This window comes from Sabethes cyaneus, chromosome 2 (assembly GCF_943734655.1).
Source record: "Sabethes cyaneus chromosome 2, idSabCyanKW18_F2, whole genome shotgun sequence".
Lineage (NCBI taxonomy): Eukaryota > Metazoa > Arthropoda > Insecta > Diptera > Culicidae > Sabethes > Sabethes cyaneus.
This window is the reverse complement of record NC_071354.1, coordinates 20,857,329-20,875,475: the sequence shown is the minus strand read 5'-3', so window position 1 is coordinate 20,875,475 and position 18,147 is coordinate 20,857,329. Positions and strand designations below refer to the sequence as shown.

The 18,147-nt window shown below is 41.6% G+C and overlaps 1 protein-coding gene across 1 annotated transcript; it reads left to right on the top strand.

Moving 5' to 3' along the window:
* The first annotated feature begins 9,009 nt into the window (after window positions 1-9,009).
* On the top strand, window positions 9,010-16,311 carry LOC128738121 (histidine-rich glycoprotein-like). Its single transcript, XM_053832990.1, has 4 exons — window positions 9,010-9,045; window positions 15,219-15,518; window positions 15,578-15,712; window positions 15,808-16,311. The coding sequence occupies exons 1-4, from the start codon at window positions 9,010-9,012 to the stop codon at window positions 16,309-16,311; spliced, it is 975 nt and encodes a 324-aa protein (XP_053688965.1).
* Window positions 16,312-18,147: the final 1,836 nt, after the last annotated feature.

The following is an 18,147-nucleotide window of genomic DNA, read 5'->3' as shown; positions in this document are numbered from 1 at the left end:
CCTTCTTCGCTCACCGGCTTTCGTTGGAGACACATCGTCAAGTAGCTAGCTTGCGACTCATAACATCATAAACATAAAAGTCTATCTTGATTGCAGATCCTACCAGTAGCGTTTGTCCCATTAACAGTATTCCCACCATTAATCCACACACCAATAACCTATTTGATGGACGAAAGTAGACAATGGACACCACGAGTCAGAAATTTGAGAATTCGAGATTAACAAACGAACCTTTTCAGGTCCACTATTTAAATTAGCTGAAGAGTTGAAATTATGAATTTCTCACATGTAAGAACACAATCCTTTACCTTTCGTTACTCGCGCCAACTCCGATTTATATTTATATACATGCTAAAACGTAACAGTATTCACTCGAATACTAACGCCACTTGGTGAAAAACTTATGGAACTTTTTCCTCCATTTGAATGATCTTTCTCTGCGGATCAACTTTACTGAGAACAGTAGTTTTATTTTTTGCTAGATTCCCGAGATATACCGAGACAAAGTCGACGGTTTACAGGCGTTGTACAAAATACAACAGCGCAAGTAAACCTTCCGTTACTGCGCAACTGGGGAATCTATTATATGAAATTCGTACAAAAATCACCGGCTTTGGCATTGGGAGACGAATTGCTCTACATTCGTAGTCCTACTTCAAGCCTGCGCCCGTGCCACTAGGCATGGACCCTTGTACCTTTTCTCGATAAACACCAGTGGAAGCTTCCCATGCTTGGATACGGCCCCCCGAACCATCACCGACGTGGCCCTCTGGAACCGCAGGATGTTTATATGGGACGGGGGGGATACTGGCCAACGTCGGCGCCCACAGCCAATCATTTTGGACATTGTGCGGCTGTTGCAAGATGAAGAGTTTCTCATCAGAAAACACGAGCTCCTGACCAGCGTGCCGCGAAAGTATCAGTTTTACTCTGTCCAGCCTCTTCTGGAGGCCGCAACCGCAGTGCTAAGGGAAGAGTGCACTAAATGACTGGTTGAAAGACCAGCTAACGATGACGAGGAAAAACAGATCTTAGAAAAACTATCTGAGCATTGCCACTAGGAATAATTTGGTCAAGTATCTTCGAACACGGAAAGAGTTGACCACGAACCTGAGCAGGGCCGGCGCTTCCCGCAAAACAAGCAGCTGCTTGGAGCGCCACTTTGAGGGGGGCGCCATTTCGGCTACATTAAAAAAATTGGAGTATTAAATAAATAAGTGATGGTTAATATAAAACTTTCCTCCTTCTTCTATAGCAATATTGAGCCGGGAGATAAATTTAGAGTTACTTTTTACTGTATTTGGTCCTGGGCCACTTGTCGCCAATTTGTTGAGCCTCTCAACAGAAGCAAATCGGCTTCAATCTGGTCATGCCATCTAGCATGTTGAGTCCCTCTGTTCCTAATGCCGATGGAGGTCTTGAAGAGAACAGATTTTACTGCACAATCATCCGGCATTCTCGCGACGTAACCGCCCCACTGTATTGCCCCGGTTTTCGTCAGATCTATTACGCAGATCTCTATAGGTTTATGGTTCATGCACCCACACCATTCTCCGCTTTCCGTTTGTACTCCGCCAAAAAAAATCAGAGTTGCAGTGCTATAAAATTGCTGCTTTGAATATTCTGATGAAAAATAGATTTTTTTTGGCTGTATAAAGGTTGATGAGACGTTGATTAAGCGACTGAAAAAGCATTGCAAAACTATTTCTTATATTAAAAATAGAATTGACAACATTGCGCAACTTGGTTATTTAAAAACACGCAAAAGCCTCTACCAAGCTCCATTGCAGCTTCGAAAGCAGCTACCCAAGAAACAATTTCTGGTTGATCAAACGTTTTTATAGCTGGATTTATTCAACCTGTGACTGAACTATCGTTTAGTATTAAAACTCAGAACCTTTTTTCAGCTCTTAAATATCTAAATCTGGTGATTTTATCAAACTTCGGGCTTGCTAATAGCTGCTTTCGAAGCTGCAATGGAGCCTCAGAGTGACCTTTGTGCGTTTTTAAATAACCAATTTACGCAAAGCTGGAAACAAGGCGCACAAAGGTTATATGAAGGGTGATATAATTGCTTAACAAGTGTTTTTCTTTCTGCCTCAAACGAAATAGGTTGTACATGTTTTCCAATTTCGGCTGAATAAGTATTGTAGAATTGTTTACATAAATTTTATTCGATACATATTCAGCTATGGCTGAATAATAATGGCTGCTAAAATGTTTAATCATCGCATAAATGTTTCTTGGGAGAGCTTTTTTTATTAAGATGATAAATCGCTAGTACAGCACAATTATTGAGAATATTGACGGGATGTGGAGAGGTTGAATATGCGCCTAATCTGCTTGTGACACTATTATGTGTAGCAGCTAATTTACAGCGCATTCGTGCTTAAACACTTATAGAATATGGAGGCCTTTGCTTAAATTTATTCAGCGTCTACCACCTGTATTCAGAGTTTAACCAGCTGTAACCAAATCAGTAGCATTTTAATTCAGCTTCGGTGTTTGTTGGGTATTCCTCTACGGACTTGTGTCCGCTACCTAGTCGTCTATGGACTTGAGACTGTAACTTGACTTACGAAAAACATACGTGCACTTGCACTTGTATTTGAACGAAAGATGTTGCGGAGTGCTTTTGGTGGAGGACAAACAGAAAGCGGAGTGATAGAGGCGTATGAACCACAAGTTGCAGACTTGAAAAGATTCCTGTAGACCGTAGTGCACTTGGCGAAAGTCGAGAGATTGCCACCGGTGGGTAAGCCACGTCGCAAGGATATCGGAATCTGTTCTCTTCAACAATCCCACTGGCACCAGAAACAGAGGGGCATAACGTGCTAGATGGCTCGACCAGGTTGAAACCGACTTGTGTGTGTGTGTGTGTGTGTGTGTGTGTGTGTGTGTGTGTGTGTGTGTGTGTGTGTGTGTGTGTGTGTGTGTGTGTGTGTGTGTGTGTGTGTGTGTGTGTGTGTGTGTGTGTGTGTGTGTGTGTGTGTGTGTGTGTGTGTGTGTGTGTGTGTGTGTGTGTGTGTGTGTGTGTGTGTGTGTGTGTGTGTGTGTGTGTGTGTGTGTGTGTGTGTGTGTGTGTGTGTGTGTGTGTGTGTGTGTGTGTGTGTGTGTGTGTGTGTGTGTGTGTGTGTGTGTGTGTGTGTGTGTGTGTGTGTGTGTGTGTGTGTGTGTGTGTGTGTGTGTGTGTGTGTGTGTGTGTGTGTGTGTGTGTGTGTGTGTGTGTGTGTGTGTGTGTGTGTGTGTGTGTGTGTGTGTGTGTGTGTGTGTGTGTGTGTGTGTGTGTGTGTGTGTGTGTGTGTGTGTGTGTGTGTGTGTGTGTGTGTGTGTCAAAATGTGTCAACGAATTAGCGACAAGTAGCCTAGGACCGAATACAGTGGCGAACACTTATTAATTCCCCACCAGCCACCCCGACTCTATGCTGCTAGAAACAAACAAAAAGTACGTTCATGAAATAAAAGGAATGAAAATTTTTCAATAATAAGTATTCCCACTACTGTATATACCCACTTTAGATACACAAGTGCTTAAGGTTCAATCACACGCAATTGATTTCTGGCATTTGAAAAGCTATTTTTATGCTCAAAATAATAGTTATGTTCGTAACATTGTTCATTCTTCGTGTCTGTCAGATACAATCACAAATTTTCGTGACAAATCTTTTATATTGAGCATAACTAATAAGCTGTTTTAGAGCTCCCAAAAATTCTTACACTCCAAGTTGCAAGACGACGCACACGAATTGCCTATATACAGGTGTGTTGCTCGCCACTTATTGCTTGAAGTGTAGAGCGCATTAATTCACGTAAAAATGCACAGCAATACGCCTACATTTATTGCTACCTTCCAACATTTCATTTAAGCTTGTTTAGTTAGTCAGATGGATATCTTTAAACGCTTGACAGGCTGACGTTTTGCTGATAGCTTTATGTTGGATAAAATTATGGCAAACGTGGTCCACAATTATTATTCTTTTAACATGGCTAAAACAGTCACAATAAGCTGTAACTAAATGAAGATATGCAGCATCAGTGAAGTTTAATGTTTCCTAAAACATAAATATTAAGGAAACGACACGAAAAAGCCATGAAAAAAAATTAATTTATATTTTGTGAGGCACCATGTCAATGTGTAAGTTCTACACACTTAAAAAAAAGTGCCGAAGTCGGCTAAATTTTGCCGGGATTTGGACAGCCGAGCTTTCAGTAAAATTTTTTATGATGCCAAACGTTTGTAAAAATCCGTAAACGTCGATTTGCAAAACCGAAATTTTCACCGAAATTCTAATCGGGATTATAAAACTGGAATAGGAGTTTTGTATCGCATCATTCAACTCAAGCTTCTTTAAATGGTTAAAAGCTAGAGTTACTGAGTAGTTCGGTCTTTAATTTCGTTCATACTTTTTGTTCATGTTTTTCTACGCCTGCAAGGGTAAGCTCTATGCTGCAAAAGTTTAGTGTGTCATTCAAATGCTTACACAAATGAACAATTTCAATTATGTTTTTGACAAAATCGTTTTCATAAAAATTTCATAAAAAAAGGCAAATTTTTTATGTAAACACAAAAAAATAAAAATTAACTTGCCGTAATTGAGCCTTTCCAATGACAACGTGCTTAGATTTTGATCGATTCTTAAATCAACGCAGGTTTTCAAAAATTCAATAGAAATCGTTTCGTTTCTGGACCACTGTGCAGTATAATAGAACTCACAAATAGATAAAGTTCGCAGTACTGCGGACAGTATTTGGACATTAGTTTACCGAAATCACGAAAAATCAATTTGCATCAATCTCTATGCATCTCTATGCTGCTCCCCAGATGGCTTCTAAATTTTATCGGGCGACGCCAATCGTTGGCGACTTCAACGCCAAGCAAGCGACGAGCGTGAGGTACTCGACGCTCACTGTGCATAAACCACTTGGGTCAGGTGACTTGACTGTTCATTCACCAATGAAATAATTTCAGTGAGTTAATTCTTTTGAGGTAGGACTACGTCTTACGGCAAGTTTTGAGATAGGGTGTCGGTGTCATTCCAAAAAATCGAAAAATGCGAGCGTCACGAAAATTGAAAGGTTTTGAGCGCTAATAGCTCAGCGGTTTTCCTATCGATTTTCAATATTCTTACAGCAATCGATCGGAAAATCTTCTAAGAATTGACCCAAATGAAGAAAAGTATGGATTCTTGATGTTGAACTATTGAAAAATTGAAAATAATGAACCTATGTTTTACCAGAATTCTCGCTTCGTGATTGGTTAGAAGATTCTTTACGATGATCTAAACCTATACCAATTTGATATCTGTGCTTGGGAAGTAGGGGAACAAGGGGTAAGAAGGCCCGGCGGGGTAAGAGGGACCACATCGATTTCGTCAAGAAATCCTTAAATTTTCTACAAATGCCCCACTATGTTTTGTTTATTAGCCTATCTAAACACTTTCGAGACAACCTGTGGCACTCGGCCGTATCCAACATCAAAACTAGAATCAAAACAAACTTTTCTTTCGCAGTGTCTTCATGCGATATAATTTCAGCAGCAACAAATTTAAGGTTTTTCAGCAAAAAAAAGCTAAGTATTTTGACGTTTCTCTTACCACTGACTTTAATTGGGCAATTCTTGTTCTGTGTGTGGCGGAAAATGTATATAAAATAGTACGGATTGAGAGATAAAAGCAAAATAATGTAAATTGTTAGCTAGGGGTAAGACGGGCCATTTTTCACGGGGTAAAAGGGCCATACGTCATAGTGCTCATAATTGCCTAGAGTTCTTCTGTTTAGTGTCTTAATAGATTTTAGAAATATTGAATGAAAAAACCAACCTTTTTCCTGTTTAATTTGACTAACTATTTTATTATTCTGCAGATACGCATTTCGTTTACGACTTGCAGGCTTCATCAGTGTCTTTTTCGAAATAGAGTACACCTGTAATAAAAATTATCCCTGAATCTGAGATCATCCTGTCTCACACAGAGCCTCCCACGTCAAAAGAAGCCAACAAGTGCCATTCGAATAACATAATCAATGTAAATTTGGATCTAACGGAATCAAAATTCGATGAATCCAATTCACTTAACGTTGCCTTCTTTACCTTCACCTAAAGTTAATGATATTCGAAGAGTAAACGTCCTGCTGACAAATCAACAAAAAATAACGCCAAGAAAAGAGTAAGTAAAAACCAGTGGAGTAAAATAACGTCAACTCTTATTTTCAAAATTGAACTAGTAGTAAAGTTCCTTCTTTTAGCAGGTGTCTAAATTAAACTATACCTTCTTTTAGCATGTACCTAAAAACCCCTTAAGAACTTGTCCTTACTTAGTTAATAATATTGAAATTGTGTTTACAACTCAAAGAAACCTTCAAATCTGCCACAATCCGCCTTACTCCGCCATGGTCCGTCTTACCCCTTTGGTGGTCCTTCTTACCCCGCCTGGTTGTGAACGTGTAATTTTTAGACGTTTTGAAGGTTGATGAAAAATCACGGAAAACTAAACTAATTAATTCTTTATATAATTTTTAATGGTAGATAAATTAATGCTTTTCCATGTGTGGAACAAGAAAATGTGAACTTTCGTACACATTTTATGCTAGCAATTTATTCGCTTAGTGGGGCCGTCTTACCCCGTCTTCCCCTAAGCCAAAATAAGTGACAATGTTTCCTCATTTCAACAAGATTTCTTAACACCGCGGTTAAACCTAGACCATTTTGACGTCCTTGCTTGGGAAGTACGCCAGAGAGAGTGACAAAGCTCCCTCGTGCCAGCAGATTTTTTACGAACGCGATTAAACCTAGTCCAATCTGATGTCTGTGTTAGGGAAGTGTGCCAGAAAAAATGACACAAGTACGTTGTCCCAATAGATCGCAAATTCTTTACTGCATGACGATTAAACCTCGGCGAATTTGATATCTGTGTTGGAAAAATGTGCTACAGCTGTAGTGTTCGGTTATAATTCGCTATGTGCGCGAAACGGTGCTGCCACCTTCCCAAGTTTGTTCTATTTGTGAAGTCTGTGCACAGGTTTGTTAAAGAGTGAAAAGAATAGACAAAACTTTGCACCAAATCTTCACAAACTTTCCATATGGCAGTTCCATGAGAGTACAAGAGATCGATTTGTGCTTACATAGCGAATACGGCTTTGTATGAATACGCATGCTTGCCGTTTCATTAGAAGTGCAGTGAAAAGATGTGCTGTTGATAAAATAGGATTGAATTACTAAAATCCTTTCAACGTGGGAAACCATGGATAATGAAAACAATCTTTAATTTCAGTAAGGTAGCAGGAAAGTAATAGTTTGTGTTCTTGATTTTGTTAAATTTTGTTAGTTTTGTTGTTGATTGTTTTCAAATGCGTATTGAATGCGACTTGAACGTATGCAATGTTACTACTTTGATAAATGTTACATACAACGCATGTAGCATGTATATATGTTGCATATAGCATGTATACATGAAGAATCGAATGATTACAAGCATAAATACATGGTACTATCACTACAAGGAGACTTACGTAGTCCTGCGTCACCTATATATGCGGTCGTGTCTTGTACACAACCCCTCTGATTTTTTAAACAGAATTCCAAATTGTCTGTCTTAAATTTGGTTATAATACGAGAATATTTATTGGTAACTTTACTTCCAAAATATTAGTTTGATTTTTTGTGGCCATCTGAAACTGCTAAGTAATCTTCCGATTACTTACCGGATGGTGGCAGGAGAACCGATCGGTTTCAAAATTCATCGGCTAAACATCTACGGCTTAGTTGTCAATCTAGCAATCGCTAACTTGATGTGACACTTTAATGGGAAGTGAGAGGATTAGAGCCATTTTGTAACTAAACTTCGATGAAACTTCGAAGCATTAGAACGGAAACCGTCACAGCTGATTTGGTGACGAAAGAATGCGACTAAAAATCCTCGTTATTTACTCGCTCGCTTAGATAATAAAGTATTAAGAATAACAACATAAATTATTGATACAAACAATATTGTTAGAGTTGGGAAGTACGGAAGTCACTCGGTAGGTCAATTATCTTCAATACATAGCAGGTTGAACACATCCCATACATAGTCGACTTCATTGATCTTGAAGCCGCGAGTTTCAGAGTCACTGTCGCAACGGTGCTGGAGGCTGTTCCCGAGTCCGCGAAAAACAAACGAGACAATGCAGCGCAGCGGTTAGAAAACAGGAAAATAAATGCACCCACCACGGCCGAACATCTAAGTAACTAGATGACGACGCTAATCGCGACGACATCTCGAGCTCGCTGGGGGCTCGATTTACTCGAACTGTGTAGGCAGTTACCGAAGTCGGAAAAGTGGTGAGGCAAGCAAATTAGCCCAAAACTGAAGGGAATAAGCATAGTAACGATCCATGAATGGCGCATTATGCTCTGGCTGGGTGGCAGACGGTTGGTTGCATTTGGCTTCACATTGATTTGTTTCGATATTGTTTTATCACTTTTAGTGCCGCATTTGTTGGCCGGATTTTCGTCATCCGACAATGCGCTGGAAAGAGGATGTCGATATGACTGTCACCAGTGAGATACTAGGTACTTGGATCTCGTTTAGGTTTAAGTTTTTCGTAACAACTATCTTGTCACGGGTGGGATCCATCGACCAACGGCACTGTCGTCACCTGTCGTCACAAACTGTGATTGGTAAGAACATTTCGTTGGGCTTTTTTGGTATAAAAATGGTGGTTCCGTAGAATCAAGATATCAGTTCTCGGATCTCGATCGGAGCAGGAAGAGCAAACTGGACTGTTCTTCCATCCTGCCAGTGGTAGTCGTGATTATTCTTAGCACGCCAGTGCAAAGTGATAACAGCGTTCAGGTGGTGGTGCTCGTTCCGAAGTGTTACATCTGCTACATGGGTGTAGTGCTGGTGAAGTGTTTCTGCATAAGCTGGACTGTCAAAAAGTTCTGAATGAACGCTTACTACTAGCAGAGTGTTCCGTGCCAAAAGGGAATTCTTGAGAACTGCACGTCAGTTCGACGACGAGCGAGAAGCGATGCAGTGCCCGTCGAAGCGAATAAAAGTACTGAAGGTAGCTATTGGTTGCTGTTCTTAGGATTAGGTATTGAAAACTCTATTAAGCAGGCCCTTAGAGATTAAATCTATGATCTCTGCATTGTTGTTTCTGTTTATTTTGATGTTTTTCTTCATACAAAGTGCTCGCTTACCAATATTTAACCCTAATTTTGAGAGAAAGTTGGTCAGGAATTAAAATGTCATTGTGTGATACAAGCAGTGTTGGTACTCAGGATGCCTTCCTTTTGTGAATTATACGTTGTGACTTTTGGTTACAGATTGCTTACGAAATATTTTATTTGTCGTTTACAGTCGACGTTTCGAAGGTATGTTTTTCCATCTTCGGAGCAAAACGAGATATTATATAGATTCTTTGCATGGTACGTATCCATCATATAAAGCGGCGTTAAAGTAAGCCGTGTTGTCTTCCAGAGATTGTCCACTTTTTTTGACCCTTTCGACAGTTGGCACCCTGCATGAAATAGATATATGTCCAATGGGTTGCTCCAAGGTTGCATGTTGAGAACATACCATATAAACTTTTTCTGCAAAGTTTCGATCCTTGCAATCCAGGTACCTTGAAGTGGACACCAAACTTCAACAGTAAGCGTCCTAAAGTCCAGCAAAGCAAACAATGCCGGAGTAGAGCCACTAAGCAATTTTAGAAATAATTCCAACTCGCTTAGCTCTCGGGATAGTCTCTTTAAAAAGCAAGCCAAAGTTTGGCGCACAATCGAGAATAACCCCTCGAGAAGTTTACGAACAGCAGCTGTGGGACATTCGAAGAAATTCGTCGCATCCAGCATCGAGTTGACCAGTTATATGGATGGAGTGCCCAAGCAACCAAAAGTTCGAATTTCACTTAAGGAACAAACTTGGAAGTTCATATTTGGTTCAAATTTAGTTCCGCAGAACTTTCTTGCTGAACAACCATACACTACATTAGTAAACCGAACTTCCTTCTCAATAGAATACCGTTAATACCGTTATCAACCTGAAAGTTCAAAATGCAGCTTGAAAGTTCAACGTGCAACTTGAAAGTAACTAAAAGTTGGGATAATGGTGTCTAAGGAAGGTTAACAACCTTTTGTTGATGGATCAATAGCTTGCTAAGCAACTTTGCCTGTAATTAAGGTGAAATTAGTCGTCATCGATTCTGCCAATTTCAAAAGCAGTTTTTTTGTTTGAAACAAAAATTCTGTTCATGAAATTATATTCGCTGTGTTCAGATTGACAAATAGAGTGCAGTATTTCCATTTTTATAAATAGAATCCCGCTTTTGAGCCCAAAAACTGCTTCTGAAATTGGGCTTTCCGACGAAAAGTTAACGACTGCCAGTGTCCCGTTAACCGAACTTAAAAGTTGCCTTGAGTTCGCTGCAGCTTCTATCAGTATCAGTACTTGTGACTTGAGCGGCACGTTCTCCTCATTGAAAGGGAGCTTTGTGCCTCACCTTCCAGCCCTTCACATCATCTACCTGATTAAGGAGGGGAGGAAACAGAAGGAACAGGAAGGAAAGGAAGTTGGGGATGTTTAGACAAAACACAAGAATTACCAAGGGATTTACTTTACCCCCTAGGGGGTATTGTAAACCCAAGGTAAAACGAAAAAGTCAGCAGTACACCCCCTAGGGGGTGTACATTTAACCTAGGAAAACTATAGTTCAAGCGAAAATTGTGCATTCTCAGAAGATTCAAAGAGGCACAATCAACACCAAAGAAAATCAAACGATAATCGTTGGCTGTTGACATGCCCCTCAGAATCTTCCAAGAGGACACCGATATTTTTCATAGTCGGTCCATTTTCGCAATCAGTATTCGATGGTCTACACGGTAGAAAGCTGCCTTTAAATCAGTGTATACTGTGTCTATTTGGATACAGTTTTCAATATTTGTCAAGCAATGCGACGTAAATTGAACAAGATTAGTATCAATAGATCGCCCAGGAAGGAATCCATGTTAATCCGTGGATATTTATGATTTGGAAGCACAAAACAGGACATCTCCAACGACAATTTCGAGTAGTTTGGAACCTGCACAAAGCGTGTGATGTGATCCCGCGATAGTTGGCCACGTTACGTTTGTCTCCTTTTTTATGGACAGGGAACATGAACGATTCTTTCCACTGTGTTGGGAATATAGACTCTTCTATAAAACGATTGCAGATAACGGTGAGTGGCACACTCAGTGATTCAGCACATTTTATTAGGAACAGAGACGGAATGCCATCTGGACCTACAGCAGTAGACGATACCAACTCATGGTATCAGCCGGGACACGAGTAACCTTGATACAGATCGGGTAACCAATACCGGTATGCTGACAGGGAAGGAGGCCTCTTTCGAGCTTCGTTGATCCTTCTGCGAAACCGAGCGTGCCGCAGGCCTTGCAAGCAATGAACGAACATCAACTGGAACAATCAGAATAGACCCATGGGACATAAAAGGACTATGGATTGGAAACTTGGGACGTGGAAGCGCCGATCTCTCAAATTCCAAAGGAGCACGCGGGTCTTCTCCGACGTATTGAAGAGTTGCAACTTCGACGTCGTAGCGCTGCAGGACGTGTGCTGGAAGAACTCAATGGTACACATGTTCAGAAGTGAACATATCATATAACAGAGCTGTGGCAACACACACAATGTGTTGCCAATCAATCTTCGATTGTGTATATTGAGAATCAAGGACCGGTTCTTCAACATAAGCATCATCAACGTGAACAGAAGTATCCCAGAAATACCAATGACGACAAGGATGAATTCTACACGCAGTTGCAAAGTGAATACGACCGCTGCCCAAAACATGACATCAAATCATCATCAGGGATTTAATCAGGGACTCCTCACAAGTACACCTGAAGTTAATCCCTAGGAGCTCACCAAATCAAACAGAATCACAGCTCGACCACGTTTTGATCGACTGTCGGCACTTCTCAGACATTATCGACGTCAGATCCTATCGAAGCGTTAACGTTGACTCGGACCACTACCTAGTGAGGATCAAGGTGCGCCTAAAACTCTCCGTTGTGAACAACCGAACCTAAATGTGTCGGGATGAGAATGGCAGTATTTTGACGGACGGTCGTGAGTCGACCGAGCGGCGGAAACAGTACTTCGATGAACACCTGAATGGTGCCCAGGCGGAGAACCATGGCGGCGGGGAAGACGATTTCGATGGTTCAACAAACAAGGAAGAGGTGCCAGCCCCAACGATAGGCGAATCTAGGGAGGCCATCATATAGCTAAAGAACAGTAAATCGGCTGGGAAAAATGGCACTGAAGCGGAACTTAAAATTAAAATGAGACCTGCTGGCCGTCTGTATGCACCGGCTAATTGTTAGTATTTGGGATATGGAATAGCTACCGGAGGAGTAGAGGTTATTTGCCCGATCTACAAAAAGATCGACAAATTGGACTGTGAGAACTATCAAGCGATAACCGTTCTCAATGCCGTCTAAAACACAGTACATACTTGCCAGCGGAACCGAGACCGACCGACACCGCTTGTGCAGCAATATAATAATCGACGGCGATGATTTTGAGGCAGTTGACGAATTTATCTTGGTTCATTGGTAACGGCGGACAACGACACCAGCCGTGAGATTTGGAAGCGCATTATCAGCGGAAGTCGTGCTTACTATGGGCTTCACAAGCAATTGCGGTCGAGCAGATTAGGCCCCTTTGTGCCCTGTACAAGATGCTCATAAGATCGGTTGTTCTCCACGGGCATGAAACATGGACAATGCTCGAGGAGGATCTGCGAGTGCTTGGAGTTTTCGAAACACGAGTGCTAAGAACGATCTTCGGCGGCGCACAGAATAACGGAGTATGGAAGTGGAAGATGAACCATGAATTCGCACAGCTCTATGGCAAACCGAGTATCCAAAAGGTGAATAAAGCTGGACGGGTACGATAGGCATGTTGCAATTATGCCGGACAACTACCTTGCTAAGATGATGTTTGCCTTAAATCTGGTAGGAACAAGACGACCAGGGGAGCAGCGAGCAAGATGGTTAGACTAGATGGAGCGAGATCTGGCAGAGAGTACACGGTGTCCAAAGAATTATAATGCGACAGCGCACAACCGAGCTAATTCGAGAAACCTTGTTCAACTTGGGTTAAGACGGCAAACCATGCTAAGTCCGTTCTTCACCTGAATCACTTCTCAGTCCGCAACCAACGGATTAGCGACAATTGCGGAGAATTTCCCACGTGGTCGCCCGAAACATGAAGATAAGCTTTTGGAGCACATCAGGATGGTTGTTTTTTCCCCGTTTTAAGGCCGTCAACAGGCAAATAGAACACTTGCTTTAGGGATTAACCGGACCGAACTTGTTACACTATTATTCACGATTCACGAGAAATGCGACTGACCGCAATTTGTTCTCTTTTTTCATATTTTTTCTCACGCATTGAGGCACTGAGGCCTCACGGCGTGATTCGCACAAAAGAGAACTAATAAATCGACTGAATGCAATTTTCTGACGTTTATCTTCTTTCTTCCTTCTCTTTTGTGACAGTTCCTACTGTCTCTTATTGGCGTGCGTATCGGTCATGCACGCTGCCCACTTAATGCTCATTTTTGAGTTAAATTACCCTAATCATTGTTGCCTTGCAGGACAAATCCGTCCAAAAGAGCAACGAAAAAAATTTTTGATCTCAAAAAGTCGACAGCTTGCAAACGTTGAATAGTAATACTTATCGTGGAAGGCTGCGGTCTGAATAAATAGACACATCGGTAGAACATATTTAGTCATATTTAGTATAAGTTCACCGCCACCTCATGATTTATTGGTATTAAGTGAATTCCGATAAAAACGGAATACCGTGAATAGACCTCTAAACAAAAGTCGTCAATTTTGTTGCACGATCCACGCATGTTTTGGTAACAAACCAGTGCATGCTCTTTCAACCAGCTTTAAGTGAGTGAAGTTGGGCGGTTCAGGTCGACAGAAGGAAACAACCATGCTGGAAGATGAAAGCATTTCGGCACCAACTTTTCAAAAGGGTCAATCTGCAAAATGTAAACAAACCGAGTGAGGGTTATTTTCTGCTGGACTAGCATAGGGAAAGCAACCCGCACTCGGTTTGTTTACATTTTGCAGATTGGCCCTTTTGAAAAGTTGGTGCCGATTTGACAGAGTAAAATATCTACAGACGATGAACACTTGCCTTTTCTCGAATTCCAACCGCAGAACCGGGACGATATGATGAACGCAAGCTGCAGGACGGTCGACTTGATCGTATGAATGAGGCGATTCAGAAATATTGTACAAAGAAATGAGGTAGATGATATATTAGCCAGCCAGAAAGACTCGGATTTGCTATCCGAGTGACATGCACGTTCCACGCAAAAATTGGACGAAAGAGTCATCCAATTAGGATATTCCAAAAACGCCAATTCCGTTGGATTACATTTAAGTACACATGATCGTGCGTTGTACGCGCAATACAACCTTCGTTGGTTTCCCTATTCCAAATGCAAATATAATAATGACGCGACCATGAAATCCCTAAACATATTTTTGAAGACAAGTTTTACGTTTGTGGCACTCCGGTTGATCACCTTGAACAATTGGGTGCCACTGTAACTTAGTATTTGGACAGTTCAGCTTGATTCTTAGATCAACATTATTCAACAGAAACGATAAAAAATTTAATCAATGCGAGGCACTTTCCGGGACAAGTCATCCAAATCCGGAACTGTCCCGCAAAATTCGGGACGTCTATTTCGCTTACTTTGAGTGGAATATCGACGGATTATTTCTTATCCGATGTTTTTGAAACAATCGAAAAAGTTTCTTCTTAAAATTCTCTCAAAATTTTCAATAATTAATTTAACGACAAGATGACCACAGTTTACTAATAATGGCGAATATGATATCTATTTGCCTTACATTACTTCAGAGAGTATAAACATCATTGATCTTTATATAGTAAGCAATTACAACTGCATGAAAACATCAATTCTGATCTTTTTCAAAATAAATTCAGTACCTACAAGAAATTTTAAAATTTGCATTCTAGGAGGTAGACTCATGTTGAAACGCATATCAACAAAATCGAATATTGACATAGGCACAGACTTATACCAACCATCAACCATAATAGCATACTGAAAGGCGCAATCTCCGCCAATCGCTTCCCTTCACCAGCCATATTTTCATACTCACCACTCGATCCCACTTCCAGCTCTACTGCTGCCTATTCCTGCTAGCTGCTATTTTAGTGGCAAACGCCAAACCGGAGGCTCCACTTAACTCCTATCTACCGCCGTCGCATGGTCACAGCAATGGCAACGGATATCACGACCACGGTGATGAACACCATCACGGTGGTGGAGACCACGGGGATCACGATCTAGTGCCACCGTCGTCTAGCTACGGTACACCGGACAGCAGCTACGGCCCTCCGCATCATCAGTCCGGTTTCCATCCGGATCATCACGAACACCACGAGCACCATGAAGAGCACACCGATTCGTACGAGGATGTGAGTGAGATTGATTGATTGGTGTTGTTAAAAGTTTGACCTAATGATTGTTTTTCCAGGAACCAGCTAAATATGAGTTTACTTATGAGGTTGATGATGAGGACGCGGACCTTTCTTTCGGTCACGAGGAAATGAGAGATGGAGACTACACTACTGGGAAGTACAATGTCTTGCTGCCGGATGGTAGGCGACAGGTAAATGGACCTAATTATTTATTCTGCATTTGAGTAACAACCAAAGTAATGTGCAAACTGTTTGAGTAAATATTTTCGTCTATTTTGAACCCTAGATCGTGGAGTACGAAGCCGACCACCGAGGGTATCGGCCAAAAGTTATCTACGAAGGGGGCGATGAGCACCCGCACCACCACGACCATCCACATCTGCACAAACATCACCAGGGGTACCCGCATGAAGCTCCGCACAATCCGTTGGGATACCCGGAAAGCGGCCACCACCACCACGGGGATGAGGAAATCAATCACGAAAATGGGCACAGTCGGGCAGATCATGGCATTCACGATGATGGTCATCATCATCATGGTCATGATGGCGGTGGTCACGAGCATCATGGCCATCATGGCAATGGCTACTCGAACGGGAACGGTCATCATCATCGACGACATTCCAACGATGGTGGCCACGGGCACCACGGGCATGAGCATGGCGGGGGAAATGGACACAATCATGGACATCATCATCATCACGGTGGAAATGGCAATGGAAATGGAAACGGAAACGGGAACGGTGGTCATCACGGTGGAACCGGACACCGTCATAATGGCTATCATTAGAACTTGAATCAACGGAATGGAACGGAACTCGACATACGAACGACCCACGCTCAATGAAAACGGCTCAAGATTCACAATGGCATTTATTTAATCCACGTGTAGTACAAATTAGTGTTGTTTATTTGTTATTATATATAATCGTTTCACGATGTTCTTCGATGAGAGCTAATCATCGAAAATGGCTCACTTTGTGAGCAAAAAAAAACATTGTATCGTCTTAATCTTAAGTGAGTGCTTACTAGTTAGAAGAATTACGCTCAAGTTTATAAAAAAACACATATTTAACCACATAATATGGATCAATAAAGCACCAAACCAGCAAGGCAACCATCGAAACAAAAAATCCACTGGTCATCGTTGCCAAAACGCTGGATTCGATGGTTCAAAAAATAGCACACACCAAATTGATTGTGTTTTTTTTGTTATCTGCCCATCACCATCAACTTCATACCAAGCACCGGTACCTAGGTACCAAAGATCGAATTCCATAAATGCGTGAACAAACAAACCAATCGATTCGTCGTGGGCACGAGCGACGGGACAAGTGCGCTACATTGTTATCAGGGCCAATCGTTGCTCCCCTCTCAGCTTGAGACCCATGCATGGGCTTCCGCTGCACCGAATGCCATTGCGTTGCTGGTCGGAAGAGTGGTTGATTTTTTTTTCGTTCTGTCATTTGTTTGCTGCTAGTGATGTTATTCGGCCACTTGAGTATACCTACCTGCAGAGGAAATTAATAATTGGATAGATTTCAAGTTGTGCATAGTAAAGAAGCTGCCCGGCTCGTGGATAAACACTAGTAGGTTAGCAATCAAAAGTGTGCACAACGAGATAAAAATAACCAAAACCAAACGGTCAGTCAATCAATTAGCAGCAGCACTGAGCGTTCTTGTTATTGGACAGAATTTGATGATGAGTCCCCTTCATGTAGCCTCATACCGTAGTGTTGTTCGCTGACAGTAAGGCAATCAACGCTTGCGACCTCTTAAAAGCCACTCGAAGCGCACACATCGGTCATTATAGGGGTGATAGGGTCCAGCTTAGCAACACGCGCCATAAAACATACACCAACATTCATTAAAATAACCGCCATAAACTTCTGATTTGATAGCTTTTGGAGTATTGAGCTTTGACACATCATTGATTATTTCTGAATAACCATTAGTTTTGAAAGTTTGAAAATGACACTTCTTGCTGCGATTAAAAATCGTGCAAGGACTGCAGTTGAAATTGCCCTTTCAGATGGTTTTGTACTAGAAAACAATATTCGAAATACTTTTTAAGGCATTCTATTCAATTGAACAACATAGCAGTTAAAAGAACAGGTAACCGATGCGCAGAAGTTTTGATCTAAAGCTGTTGTCGCTTTGATTACAACTTTAACTCCGAACCATTGCTCTGGCTTGGGTCACTTGAATGATTTTATCGTTCTACGGCCTTTATCGGTTCTGTTTAAACATTGCCAGGTATGGTCATTTTGCCGTTTGCTGTTATATACTCAGCAGTAAGTATTACAGCAGTCCCCCGAATAACGCGGTTTCGAATAAGGACGTTTCCATTAAGGACGGTCTCGAGTGATTCCATTAACGCGGTCGAACGTCCTTATTGGAGTCTACGTAGCATATGGGAATTGACCTAATTGGTTCCAACATGGAATAACTCGTGATCCTGACCTAATAGACGGTTGGTGTCTTCGACAAAGTTGTTCAGTACATCAACGGGTTTTCATTGGATTATAGTATTGCGGAATTGTCTCACAACGTGGCGCTAGCGTATATGTGATATTTTTGTATAGGCTGTATCTCGCGCTGTAGGCTATCTAGAAAGTTGCGGCCT

What these genes read in the sequence shown, in the direction of transcription:
- LOC128738121 (XM_053832990.1), top strand. Translation starts at nt 9,010, where the DNA reads ATGCAGTGCCCGTCGAAGCGAATAAAAGTACTGAAG. An exon ending in AGCGAATAAAAGTACTGAAG is followed by an intron (nt 9,046 to 15,218) that starts GTAGCTATTGGT and finishes TCCCACTTCCAG; the next exon opens with CTCTACTGCTGCCTATTCCT. An exon ending in ACACCGATTCGTACGAGGAT is followed by an intron (nt 15,519 to 15,577) that starts GTGAGTGAGATT and finishes TTGTTTTTCCAG; the next exon opens with GAACCAGCTAAATATGAGTT.